General features: G+C 46.2%; 1 protein-coding gene across 1 annotated transcript; it reads right to left on the bottom strand.

The window, feature by feature from the left end:
• Positions 1-438: 438 nt before the first annotated feature.
• LOC123065430 (uncharacterized) lies at positions 439-10645 on the bottom strand. Its single transcript, XM_044488707.1, has 5 exons — positions 10516-10645; positions 10357-10417; positions 810-828; positions 588-706; positions 439-489 (listed from the first exon to the last, which is right to left on the bottom strand). Exons 1-5 carry the CDS (start codon positions 10632-10634, stop codon positions 439-441), a joined length of 369 nt encoding a protein of 122 aa, XP_044344642.1. The 5' UTR covers positions 10635-10645.
• Positions 10646-13432: the final 2787 nt, after the last annotated feature.

Below are 13432 nucleotides of genomic sequence, written 5' to 3'. Positions count from 1 at the left end.
GCCTTAGCAATCGCTAAACCAACTCTTGTGTGGTTATTGATACTGTTGGATACCAAAACTCCCAAGAGCAAAATAGAGGTTCCTAGTCTTTGCAGGATCAAGGGAACAATATGATAAGAGCACACGAACTAACATTGGCATTCACGAAGTTGCATTCAGCAACAAAAATGACTACATCCATGCTTCAATAAGGTACCATCACGATTCTTTGGAAAATTCCGCACAATTTATACTGATAATAAGCTGATACTGAAGTGGCTCATGGCTTCATGCCCTAGTATTCAGTATCTATATTTTTTGAAGTCTGCCATCCGTGACCACGGGCCATCAAAATCCAGGATTCCAATCAAAACATCTCTTTTTCTTTTACAAGACCTGATACAGTGCTTATAATTGGCAGACCAAGGCCTCACGAGTCAACTAAAACACATCTGACAGTTAACCACTTCCATCGAGTTGGCCATGGGATAGAAGGTGCGACATGTATTGCTGAACAACAAAGTACAAAGCCGATATAAAACTTGCAAACCATGCGGTGGAAATTAATCCAAACAAAGAAGCTTATTTGAAAATATTAAGACACTTACAGCATGGTAAGCATATGGTGGTTTGCCTTGCCGGTCAAAGTGCTTTGCCATGATGGAAAATTCTATTGGACCCCAGTCGTCTATTTCAAAACAATTACCTAATGCAGCCTTGTAAAGCTGCAAACCACCCGAAAAAAATCAGATATTACCTCTCTGAAGCAAGTGCGCAACTGGCACGGTACACGATGAAAATTTATCTACAAATCTTTTCGGTTTAATACATTGCAGTGTCAGTTAATAGCTCAGTGCACTGGTGGAAAAAGGGCCTTTGGTCGCGGTTCGCAACTGCCATTAGTCGCGGTTGCGCAACCACGACCAAATAGGCGCGACTAAAGCCCCCCCCCCCCTTTAGTCGCGGTTGCTTAAGAACCGCGACTAAAGGCCCGTCCACGTGGGCGCCAGGCGGCCGTCGGGGCGGAGGACCTTTAGTCCCGGTTCTTCTGGCCAACCGCGACTAAAGGCCGCCGCAGGTTTAGGGTTTTAGCCCCCCACCCCTAAACCTGTTTTCTGTTTAATTTGTATTGTTTTATTTCTTTTGTGCTTTATTTTAATTTTGAAGGAGTTTCACATATTCTACGGTACTACATACATGCATATGAATGTACAATTTCAAACAAATTTGAAATTAGAACCAAAAAGAATTCAAGAGGAATACAATATATATTCAATATCATCGGATGACCATATACAATTTTGAACAAGTTTCCATACATAATTTAATGCATATAAAGTTCTACGTCCTCGTAATGGTGTTCTCCTTTAGGATGGAGGACTTCCCTCCTGAACCATCCAGCTAGTTCCTCTTGAAGTGGTCGGAAGCGAGCTTCTGGACTAAGCATCATCCGGAGGTTATTCCTCTGAGCATTGGTATCACTCGGAACCCGCTCAGAGGTGTATCTCCGGATCATCTCACAGACATAGTATGCACATAGATTGGTCCCCGCTGGCTGAATATCCTCACCATTCTTAGCCTTTGACCTTTTGAATTCTAGCTCTTTTTTGAATTCACCGACCTTTGTATCTACGAACCGTCTCCAAACCCTACGAGGCAAAGAAAATTAAATGAACAAGAGAGTTATTAGTTACTTGATATTAGGAAATGAACGAAATAGGCCGATCGATATAGAGCGCAAATGAATGAAAATAATTACTTCTGCAGCATTCTTCTCATGCCGCCCCAAAGCTTTGGATCCTTATTCAGAGAGTCGTGGACGAGACATTCTGAGGTGTCAACTTTAATTACTAGCAGAATCCAGTGGAACCTGCGGACACGATACATGCACGGTACGTCATGCATAACTCATCGATTAGCCGGCCACATACCATGCATGGAGTAAACAAAAGAGAATGTTCTCAAGACAGAACACTCACCCAAAATGGTAAGGAAATAGAATATCACTTTTGAGTTCCTGCTTTGTAAGAAACTGCCACAGGTCTGCCTCCATGTCGGCGGGGTGATGCTCCAACACATATCCATTAACGATGTGTGGGTCAATGAACCCAACATCATGGATGTTCCTTACTCTGCATTCATTAATCTTCATTCTGCATGTATAATAGCGGACACAACAATATAGTTAGGACATATATATAGTGCAGGCAATATGAACGAGATGGGGTAGAAATAAATCACTTACAGAACGTAGCAACTGATGATAGATTTGTCGAGCTCGCGCAGATTGAAAAGCTGGAACAATTCACTTAGATGAATTTGTACATAGTAATGTTTGAAGTGATGCTCATATCTAACTTCCGCATAAATATATTCTTTGGCGTTTTTATTTTTTATGTAACCCTTGTACCATTTCAGCAGACCTTTCATTTATGGAGGTAGATCCTCTTCCTGCGCAGGCTCGACGAGAGGCCCATTCTTCACATATGTAATTACTACCTCCTTCACTGGCGCCTCATCAAGGCCTAACAGTTCACGAAGAGTAATACCTAAGTTGGCCGCTTGTTCTCTGGCACTCGTTACAGTCAATCCATGTGCTGCCGCAGCTGCTATGATATCGGGGTCATCCGGACCGGCGGCTTTCACTATAAGCGGGGCAATCGATTGTTTACTTTGTTCCCCGAGCTGGGCAACTCGTTTCCCGCTTTTTTTACTTTCTAATTCCGTTTTCTCGGCCTCCTCCAAGGCTTTGTTCTCCTGGTTCTCCGCCCGCTCTTTCTTCTCCTTCAACATGAGTGCCTGCCTACGAAGTTCACGTGCATAGTCGTCAGGCAGATTCTTCGTGGCTTGGGACGGTGTGCTCAAAAATGACTTAGCCCACTTCTTTTGCTCATCAGAAAATACTGGCTTGGGCTCGGGCTCTCTTTTCTTCTTGCAGTCCGCCTTCCATTTCTCATGATCAGCAGCCACGGCCGCGGCAGTTTCCTCGGCACTACGTTCCCAAGGCCTTGTGGGGAGAGGCTTCAGTGATGGCTCCGGTACCTTTGTGGTCTTAGGTACATAAGGGTCCGGGTTAATAATCCAGGACTTCTTCTGCTTCTTTGCCGGAGGTGGATTGGGGGGCGGCGTCTGATCACCCGCCGGACGAGGACTGGGGGGCGGCGTCTGATCACCCGCCGGACGTTGTGGACTGGGGGGCGTCGGCTGACGTGACGGAGGTGTAGGTGAACCGCCACCACCGTAGGGGGGTGGACTTGTTGTCCTTGGCGCCTCGCCTGGAAACTTGATAAACTTCTTTTGCCATAGAATGAAATGGCGCTTGACATCTCCAAGTCTTTTCTCCCCTTCAGGTGTAGCAATGTCAATCTCCAGGTCCTCAAACCCTTGGACTATGTCCTCCACCGTGACACGAGCATAGCCATCTTGAATGGGGTTGTTGTGGTGGAGTGCTCCAGGTAAACATGGTAAAGCACTGCCAATGGCTACCTTCATGGACATGTTCCCGATAGGATAATACAGATGACATTCTTTCATCTCCTTTATATCGTCCACGGGGTAGCGAGGAGGCTCCGGTGCAGTAATTTCGACCACCAGAGGCTCCGGTGCAGTAATTTCGACCACCAGAGGCTCCGGTGCAGTAATTTCGATCGTCGGTGCATCTGCACCAGCCGATGGGGCCTCCGTGGAAGCCACACTGCTTCTCCGCTGCTGGCTTCTGAGATCCGCTGGATGATCTTCATGCTGCGCCCGAGCTGCATCTCTTTCGGCTACTAGTACACTCACGGTTTTCTTCATCACATCCATTTCCGATGCCAACCGCGCCACAACATCTGCTTCCCGATCCATCTTTCTCTTCCGGCTTCTGTAACTGTACGGGTCATCGTTCTGGGGGAACCCTATTTTCCACGGAATGTGCCCCATGCCTCGTACACGTCCTCCGTGTTCAGGATTCCCGAGGGCTTTTGTCAGCGCGTCGTTCTCTCTGTTGAACTTGATCTTCCCCTCTTGAGCATCCCTCATTGCGTCAATAAGGGCTTGGGTGGGTTTAATTATTTTGCCCCGGTAAACACACTCCCCTGTCTCCGGGTTCAGCGTTCCCCCATGCCCGTACCACCAGCTTTTGGCCCTTGGGTCCCATCCCTCCGTACCTGGACGGATTCCTCGCGCCCTCAGCTCGTTCTCCATCTTCTCCCACCTAGGCTCCCAAAGGCGATACCCTCTTGGCCCCATAATATGATTGTACTCCTTCTTAGCCGCATTTTCCTTATTTTTTCGATATTTGAATGAACTGCTCCGATTTCTTTTGCTTCACAAATTCTGGCCAATCATGTTTCAGTTTCTCATATTGTCCTTTGAAATCCGGAGTCTTGTTCTGCTTGACAAAGTCATGGGCTAGATTTTGCTTGAATTTCCGGAATGCGTCGGCCATCTTATGAAGAGCGAACTGTTTGACTAGCCTCCTCCTCTCCTTGTTTTCCTCAATCTTGTTACCCTCCTCATCGAATTTGTTGTATTCCAGAGGTAGAACGAAATGTTCCATAAGCTTCTTGAAGCAATCTTTTTTGTTCTCTTATCGACAAAAGTGAAACCAGCAATTCGTGCCTTCTTTGGCTTATTCCACTCCTGGACGGTGATCGAGACGTTGTCTCTAACAATGGCTCCGCATTGGTTGACAAACTTGGTGGCGTTCTTGCGGGGCTCCAGCGGCCTGCCGGTTGTACTGTCGACAACCTCGATGGTGCATGTTTCTCCTTGTTTCATCGTCTTGGTTGCGCCACGCTTTGACGACGTACTCGATTGTTTCGACGATCCGGCCGAGGGCTAAAATAAGAAAGAGAGTCGCGCGCGTTAGTACACACATATTTATTCAAATCAGTTAGTTTGTATCACCAGAGGCTCAATGTATATATATACCTCGGCGCCGGAGGTGGTTGCTACTTCCATTTGAAGATCGTTGTTTATCGATGTTTGTTCGGCATCATCTTGCTGACAGCGCCCTTCATCTTCACCGTCAAGGTTCAGATAAGAAGAGATATCATCTTCTTCTTGTCCGGTCGGCACATATAGAATATCGCCGTTTATGATGCCGAACATATGTGCTTCACCGTCCGGATCATAGTTGTCCATAATCGGGTCAGCTCTATCGTCCGCCATTATGCCAGTCCTGAAAACATGTAATAAAAACAAATTAATTAAGTGAAGAAGGGGGGCAGTGGCGGTGGCGGTGGCGAAAGGGCGGTGGCAAAAGGAGGAGGCGAGGAAGGGGTGGGAGAGGGTGTCGCGGTAGAGCGCGAGACGGGGCGGCAGACGACGGCGTCACGGAGAGGGAGGCGAGGACAACACACATGTATAACCCTCGCCGCCCCCTCTCGATCCCTAAAAAAACACCGCATGCATCGCCGCCCCCCTCGCCGCCCCCTCTCCGTATATACGTTTTTTTGTTAATTATCAAATTTTACGGTTTTTTTTGTTAATTATCAAGTTTTAAGTTATTTTACTGTTTTTGTTAAACTAATTAACTAGTTAAAATTAAAAAGAACAAAAAAAGAAAAAAAAGAAAAAATTCTCTCTTTCTCTCCACGATCTCGCTCTCTGTAGAGAGGCGCGCGCGTGCGCACGCGGCGGCGAGGCCGGCCGGCGGCGTTGAGGGCGGGCAAGAGGCGGCGCGGTGGGCGAGGGAGGCCGGCGGGCGGCGTACGAGGGCGAGAGGGGGCGGCAGGCGCCGTACGTGGGCGAGAGGGGGCGGCGGGCGACGGCGGGCGGCGTCGAGGGCGAGGGCGACGGCGGGCGGCGTCGAGGGCGAGGGCGACGGCGGGCGGCGTCGAGGGCGAGGGCGACGGCGGCAGGCCTTCGGCGCGGCAGAGAAGACGAGAAATGGAGGCGACGGCGGCAGGCCTTGTATTTATAGCCCCCCCTTTAGTCGCGGTTGGGGAGGCGACCCGCGACTAAAGGGTAACCTTTAGTCGCGGTTGGGCAGACCAATCGCGACTAAAGGTATTTTTCAAAATACTTTTTCTTTTTCAAAATCTTAAAAATACAAATAATATATCAAAAAATTCAGAAAAATAAAACTAATTCAATTCAATATGTTAAAAACACAAATATTATATCAAAAAATTCAGAAAAATAAAACTAATTCAATTCAAAATTCTAAAAATACAAATAATATATCAAAAAATTAAGAAAAATAAAACTAATTCAATTCAAAATGTTAAAAATACAAATAATATATCAAAAAATTCAGAAAAATAAAACTAATTCAATTCAATATGTGAAAAATACAAATAATATATCAAAAAAGGAGTATGACTAAATCACTCCAAATTTCATGTATCATCAGTGGTATCTCAAATCATTCGAAAATGGACACCAAACACATCACGGGTAATATAATTCACATGATCCATTCAACAAAGTTTGGTACAATAAATTATTACACATCATTTCTTCCCTTGTGTCCCTGCTTGCTTACGATTGTGCCGTATCCATGGAGCATCCTCATCATTTAACTTAATGCTTGGGTCGGTGTTCACTTTGAAGGGCGGAATTTCAGCAAACATATTATAATCTTCTGACATGTCTGTCTTGTCCTCCACTTCCACGATGTTTCTTTTCCCTGAAAGAACAATGTGGCGCTTTGGATCATCGCATGATGTACTGATCGTTTTCTTATCTTTCCGTTTCCTCGGTTTGCTACTCATGTCCTTCACATAGAAAACCTGAGCGACATCTTTCGCTAGGACGAATGGTTCGTCAAGGTAACCAAGATTGTTGAAATCCACCATTGTCATTCCGTATTGCTGGTCCACCTTTACCCCACCTCCTGTTAGCTTGAACCATTTGCACCGGAACAAAGGGACCTTAAAGGAGGGTCCATAGTCAAGTTCCCATATCTCCTCTATGTAACCATAATATGTGACCTTTTGCCCATTCTCGGTTGCTGCATCAAAGCGGACACCACTGTTTTGGTTGGTGCTCTTTTTATCTTGGGCGATCGTGTAAAATGTATTCCCATTTATCTCGTACCCTTGGAAAGTCGTTATAGTCGAAGATGGTGTCTTGGCCAACATGTACAGCTGATCTACAACATCATTGTCATTCATTAAATGTTTTCTCAACCAACTGCCGAAAGTCTCCATGTGGGCCTTCCTAATCCAGGATTCAGGCTTCCCCGGGTTGTCCGAGCGTAAAATATTCTTGTGTTTCTCAAAGTACGGAGCCACCAAGCTGGAATTGGTCAGTACAGTGTGGTGTGCTTCAGTCAGAGAATGGCCGTCCATACATATCGTTGATTTCCTTCCGATCGTGCCTTTTCCAGTTAGTCTCCCCTCGTGCCGCGATCGAGGAAGACCAATCGGCTTAAGGTCAGGAACAAAGTCAACACAAAACTCAATTACCTCCTCATTTCCATAGCCCTTGGCGATGCTTCCTTCTGGCCTAGCACGGTTACGAACATATTTCTTTAATACTCCCATGAACCTCTCGAAGGGGAACATATTGTGTAGAAATACATGACCGAGAATGAAAATCTCTTCGACTAGGTGAACCAAGAGGTGCGTCATAATATTGAAGAAGGATGGCGGGAACACCAACTCGAAACTGACAAGACATTGGATCACATCGTTCTGTAACCGTGGTAGATCTTCTGGATTGATTACCTTCTGAGAGATTGCATTGAGGAATGCACATAGCTTCACAATGGCTACTCGAACATTTTCCGGCAGGAGCCCCCTCAAAGCAATCGGAAGCAATTGCGTCATAATCACGTGGCAGTCGTGAGACTTCAGATTTTGGAACTTTTTCTCCGCCATGTTTATTATTCCCTTTATATTGGACGAGAATCCAGACGGGACCTTCATACTGCTCAGGCATTCAAAAAAGATGACCTTCTCTTCTTTGGTCAGAGCGTAGCTGGCACGACCTTGAAACCATTCCGGATGCCGGTCATCAGGGTCTTTCAAACGTTGCTGGTCCTGCCGTGCTTCCTTTGCATCATTTGTCTTCCCATACACGCCCAAGAAGCTTAGGAGGTTCACGCAAATATTCTTCGTAACGTGCATCACGTCGATTGCAGAGCGGACTTTTAGGACTTTCCAATATTCTAGCTCCCAGAATATAGATTTCTTCTTCCACATGGCTGCGTGCCCGTCAGCTCCCTTCGGAACTGATTGTCCGCCAGGACCCTTTCCAAAGATGACTTTCAAATCCTTGACCATATCAAATACCTCAGCACCAGTGCGTTCCGCAGGCTTCGGCCGGTGATCTGCCTTGCCGTTGTAATGCTTGCCTTTCTTTCTTACTGGATGAATTTTCGGAAGAAATCGACGATGCCCAAGGTACACGTTCTTCTTACAATTTGGCAAATGTACACTTTCAGTCTCATGTAAGCAGTGCGTGCATGCATTGTATCCCTTATTTGACAGTCCCGAAAGGTTACTAAGAGCAGGCCAATCGTTGATGGTTACGAAAAGCAACGCTCGTAGGTTAAATTCCTCTTTTTTGTGCTCATCCCACACACGGACACCAGGTCTGCCCCACAGCTGTAAAAGTTCATCAACTAATGGCCTTAGGTACACATCGATGTCGTTGCCGGGTTGCTTCGGACCTTCGATGAGCACTGGCATCATAATGAACTTCCGCTTCATGCACAACCAAGGAGGAAGGTTGTAGATGCATAGAGTCACGGGCCAGGTGCTATGGCTGGAGCTCTGCTTGCCAAAAGGATTCATGCCATCTGTACTCAGACCAAATCTTATGTTCCTTGCGTCAGCTGCAAAATCTTTGAACTCTCTGTCGATCTTTCTCCATTGCGTTCCATCTGCGGTGTGTCTCAACTCCCCGTCCGACTTACGGTCCTCTTTGTGCCATCGCAACAACTTGGCATGCTCTTTGTTCCTGAACAGACGTTTCAACCGTGGTATTATAGGAGCATACCACATCATCTTGGCGGGAACCCTCTTCCTGGGTTTCTCGCCCTCAACATCGTCACCAGGGTCATCGCCTCTGATCTTATAACGCAATGCAGTGCATACCGGGCATTCATTCAAATTCTCGTATTCACCGCGGTAGAGGATGCAGTCGTTGATGCATGCATGTATCTTCAGAACCTCTAAACCTAGAGGGCAGACAACCTTCTTTGCTTCGTACGTACTGGCGGGCAACTCGTTATTCTTTGGAAACATATTCTTCAACATTTTCAGCAAGTTTTCAAATGCCGAGTCAGCTACACCTGCCTGTGCCTTCCATTTCAGCAAATCCAGTGTGCAGCCCAGCTTTTTCAGACCATCGTCGCATCCGGGGTACAACGACTTTCTGTGATCCTCTAACATGCGATCCAAATTCTCCCTCTCCTTTTCAGTTTCGCAGCGTCTCCGTGCATCAGCAATGGTCCGACCAAGATCATCAACGGTCTCATCACGTGCCTCTTCTTCACCTTCACCTTCCCCTTCACCTTCCCCTTCACCTTCAGCATCCTCCATGAAAGTATCACCGAAATGAGCAAGATAGCTTTCATCGATGAAATCATCCCCTTCTTCATCTTCTTCCATTATAACCCCTCTTTCTCCATGCTTGGTCCAACAATTATAGCTTGGCATGAAACCGTGCCGAAGCAGGTGCAGGTGAACTTCTCTTGAGGAAGAGTAACCCTTCTGATTCTTACAGTCAACACATGGACAGATAATAAAACCCTTCTGCTTGTTCGCATTAGCCACTACGAGGAAATCTTTCAAACCCGTAGTGAACTCGCGGGATAGTCGGTTACCGTACATCCATTGCCGATTCATCTGCATTATTATAATATAAAATATATAATTAACCATCATGCATTTGTTAAACTAACTAGCTATAAACAATAGAAATTAAACAATGAACAACACACATGCATATTTTATCAATGACACACATGCATGAAAGGTTCAAGTTGCTAACCGCGATCGAGGAGGAAAAAATAAATGAGGAACCTCAAGTGTGGCTCCAACACTTCATATCATGTTTGTTACACCCTCTTGGGGCATTTCATCAAACACCTTGTGTGCATAAGAGGAACCAAAAGCAAACCTACACCCCCTTGTGAAGCTTGTGAAGAGAAGTGGCACCAAATGGCTAAGTGAGCGTGCTGAACTGGTATATATAGGGGAGGAGCTTTAGTCGCGGTTGGCCTGGCCAACCGCGACTAAAGGCCTTTGGGCACCTTTAGTCGCGGTTGGCCTGGCCAACCGCGACTAAATCCCCTCACGTGCACCAGCTGGCCACCGAGCACCCTGGGCCCAGGCCTTTGGTCGCGGTTCGTCTGCCGAACCGCGACTAAAGACTTCATTAGTCGCGGTTTCTACAGTTTCGCGACTAATGGGGCTGGACGGAAGCCTCTTTTTCTACCAGTGTGCCAGAAGGGTAGGAAGCATAATACTGATCGGCCCTCGAAATGCCAGCTCTTGTCCTGCAGTAACCTCAGAGAGAGAAGAATTTTGGTGGTAAAGAACAAGAAGTCACAAGAGTTTGCAACTGTGGAAAAAGGGTAAGTCAGCAATGACATACGTATTGCTTGTGTAAGCATAGGTAACGAGTGTAGTGAAGGAATAGAATCCAGCATAAGACGCCAATCGCCTAAACTTCTGAATCTTTAAGATCTCCTTGCACTGATACAAAATGTCCATTTCACAGCAGCTAGACACTGGTATTAAAAAAGATAAATTAAGTGAAGACAAACAGAGTCCAACAAAGCCAGCGTTGTTGGAGCCATCAGGAAACAAATCATTATCCTAAAATGTTTCTGCATATTATAAATTCTTGGGTGATTGCTGATGCCACTAACATAACCAGCTTTCATAGGCGCTAATTGGGAAAGGCAAAGTTTCTGCATGTACATAGTCTTGACAGATTAAACAAGTAAAAAACAATGCAAGCCTAGATTCTTGAGTATTCGCATGAAAAAAAACAACTAGCGACCATGCAACAAAGGTAGAATGACTAAATAGTATTCCCGCCGTCCGAAAATACTTGTCATCAAAATGGACAAAAAGGGATGTATCTAGAACTAAAATACGTCTAGATACATTCTTTTTTATTCATTTGGATGACAAGTATTTCCGGACGGAGGGAGTAATTACACTGAAATATCATGCTTAGAGGTTGTACAGTACTACAGTGGTGGAAACACATTTATATTTCAAGGTTTTTACAATTTTCTACAAAGAATTCAGAAAGAGGAGGGGCAAAATATAGAGCCTGATCTGAACAGTATGGTTGCTGCCGGAGACCGGAGGACCTGACGCTGGCTGCCAGCCGCTGCGAAGATACGAGGTCCGAGGTCGCGGAGTCGCCGCGATCCCCTTCCTTGGGCAGGACATTCGCCGCGATATCACCTTCACGAGGAGCAAGATGTGTCCCGCCGGCTGCACGCCGCCGCCGGTCGTCGCCGCGTCGGGCTCCACGCGTCAGGGAGGTTAGGGATTCGGCCGCAAGAGGCCTTCCTGATGTTTTTTTCTTTGATTTGATTTTTTAGGTTTTTTTTTGGAGTTGCCAAACACTTTATTCATCTGGTTGAATATGAAGCGGGATACATGAACGTTCATGGGTGAATTAGCCACAGCCGGCGACCCTGATCGAGTATCAAAGAATGTTTGGCAAGATTGTGTGCATCAATGTTCGATGCTCTACCTTCGAAAGTAAAATTACATGAATTAAAAAAGGATCTTCGCATGGAGATCTCCTTGATGATTGTCATATAAGCTCCACCCTCTCCTCTTTGTATGTCATCAACTACTGTTTTGCAGTCACTTGCCATCACAAAATTCTGAAGCGAGAGGTCTTCTGCTAGTGTAAGTGCTTCGAGGCAAGCTAATGCTTCAACCACTATAGGATCAATAATTCCTGGAAATACCGGCGCCGGAGAGCCCAAGTACAAGCCTGTACTATCCAGACGTACTGTTGTTGCTACTGCTGTACCTGTGTCAGATAAGCCTGCATCAACACTGACTTTCATATGTCCGCTCGGCGGGGGCGTCCAAGCCAACCTCGAAGGCGCAGCCAAACGAACTGATGGCCTTCTCATCGACCTCTGGTTCAGCTTGTTGATTGTTTCCAATTCAAGCAAGAAGTGTTGAACAAACTTGTGCGTTGCCATCGGACTTTGATAGACCTCGTGGATTGCTTTGCGCCTGGCTATCCAGATTGCCCACAAGGTGGTTGCCATCTCCATAAACTATGCTTGCGAGAGTGATTCTTGAGCCTGAAATAACCAGTGTTTGGCATTAGGTTCACGGATATCAGCCATTACTTCCACTATCTCCTCATCAGCCAAAGCCTATACACAGCGTGCCATCGAACACTCTATTAAAGAATGTTTCCAGGAATCAATGCAACCGCATAGTTGGCAATTCTTGACGGTACTCATATGCCTATGCTTTCTCACATCTTCTGTCGGTAAGGATTCTCTCACGAGTCTCCACAAGAAGGTTTTGACTTTTGAAGGGATCCTAATATTCCAGAGCGAACTCCATCCTTTCTCTGCTTGGGACAAATCTTATACTGATGTCCGCCCTCCAAGCAAATCCTCACCTCTTCTCTTTGTTTCTGCTAGCAGTTTATAGGCTGATTTAACTGAGAAGGAGCCTTTTTTCTCATAATGCCAAGCCCAGAAGTCTGACATGGGTATGGTGCATATTCTTGATAGCCTCAACATCAATTGGCAAAAAATACTGCTGTAGAATGTCAGCTCTCCACATTGCTGCTGTGGGATCAATCAATTCTGCCACCATAGTGGGCGGGTTTGGCGACAAGCAGGCAATCGACTTCATTGAAGTGTCTCTCGGAATCCAGTTATGTGACCATATCTGTGTGGCCCTCCCATCTCCTATCCTGCTTATTATGCCTTGAGCTAGCATCTCTCTCCCCTCAACCAGCGATCGCCATACCTGCGATGGGTGAGAGCCCACAGCGGCATCCAAGAAGTTCACCTCCGGATAATAAATCGCCTTGAGTAACTTTGCACAGAGAGAGTCAGACGTAATCAACAAAGGCCATGCCTGTCGGGCTAATAATGCAAGGTTGAACAACTCAAGATCTCTGAATCCAAGTCCTCCGTACTTCTTTGGTTGTGTCATTGTGTGCCAAGAGACCCAGTGGGGCTTTCGCTTGCCCTCTTTGCTGCCCCAAAAGAACTGTTGGATGAGTTTGTTTAGGTGTTCACACAGCCCCCTCGGGAGTTTAAAGCATGACATAGAAAAACTGGGACCGCTTGCGCTACGGACTTGATCAAAATTTCTTTCCCCGCAACAAAGATTGCTTTTTCAATCCACCCCTTTACCTTGCTCCAAAGCCTGTCCTTTAGATACTTGAAAGCCCCAGTTTTACTAGATCCAACATCAGATGGCATTCCCAGATACTTTTCGTTAAGAGTTTCAGTTTGTACGTTGAGTATACCTTTGACCTCCTGTCTGGTAGACTCTGTACA

Source organism: Triticum aestivum, chromosome 3B (genome assembly GCF_018294505.1).
Source record: "Triticum aestivum cultivar Chinese Spring chromosome 3B, IWGSC CS RefSeq v2.1, whole genome shotgun sequence".
NCBI classification, from domain to species: domain Eukaryota; kingdom Viridiplantae; phylum Streptophyta; class Magnoliopsida; order Poales; family Poaceae; genus Triticum; species Triticum aestivum.
The sequence above is the reverse complement of the archived record's forward strand: the minus strand, read 5'-3'. Positions and strand labels throughout refer to the sequence as shown.

What these genes read in the sequence shown, in the direction of transcription:
- LOC123065430 (XM_044488707.1), bottom strand. Translation starts at nt 10,634, where the DNA reads ATGGACATTTTGTATCAGTGCAAGGAGATCTTAAAGATTCAGAAGTTT. An exon ending in TATGCTTACACAAGCAATAC is followed by an intron (nt 10,418 to 10,515) that starts GTATGTCATTGC and finishes AGGTTACTGCAG; the next exon opens with GACAAGAGCTGGCATTTCGA. An exon ending in CACCATATGCTTACCATGCT is followed by an intron (nt 490 to 587) that starts GTAAGTGTCTTA and finishes TTTGTTGTTCAG; the next exon opens with CAATACATGTCGCACCTTCT.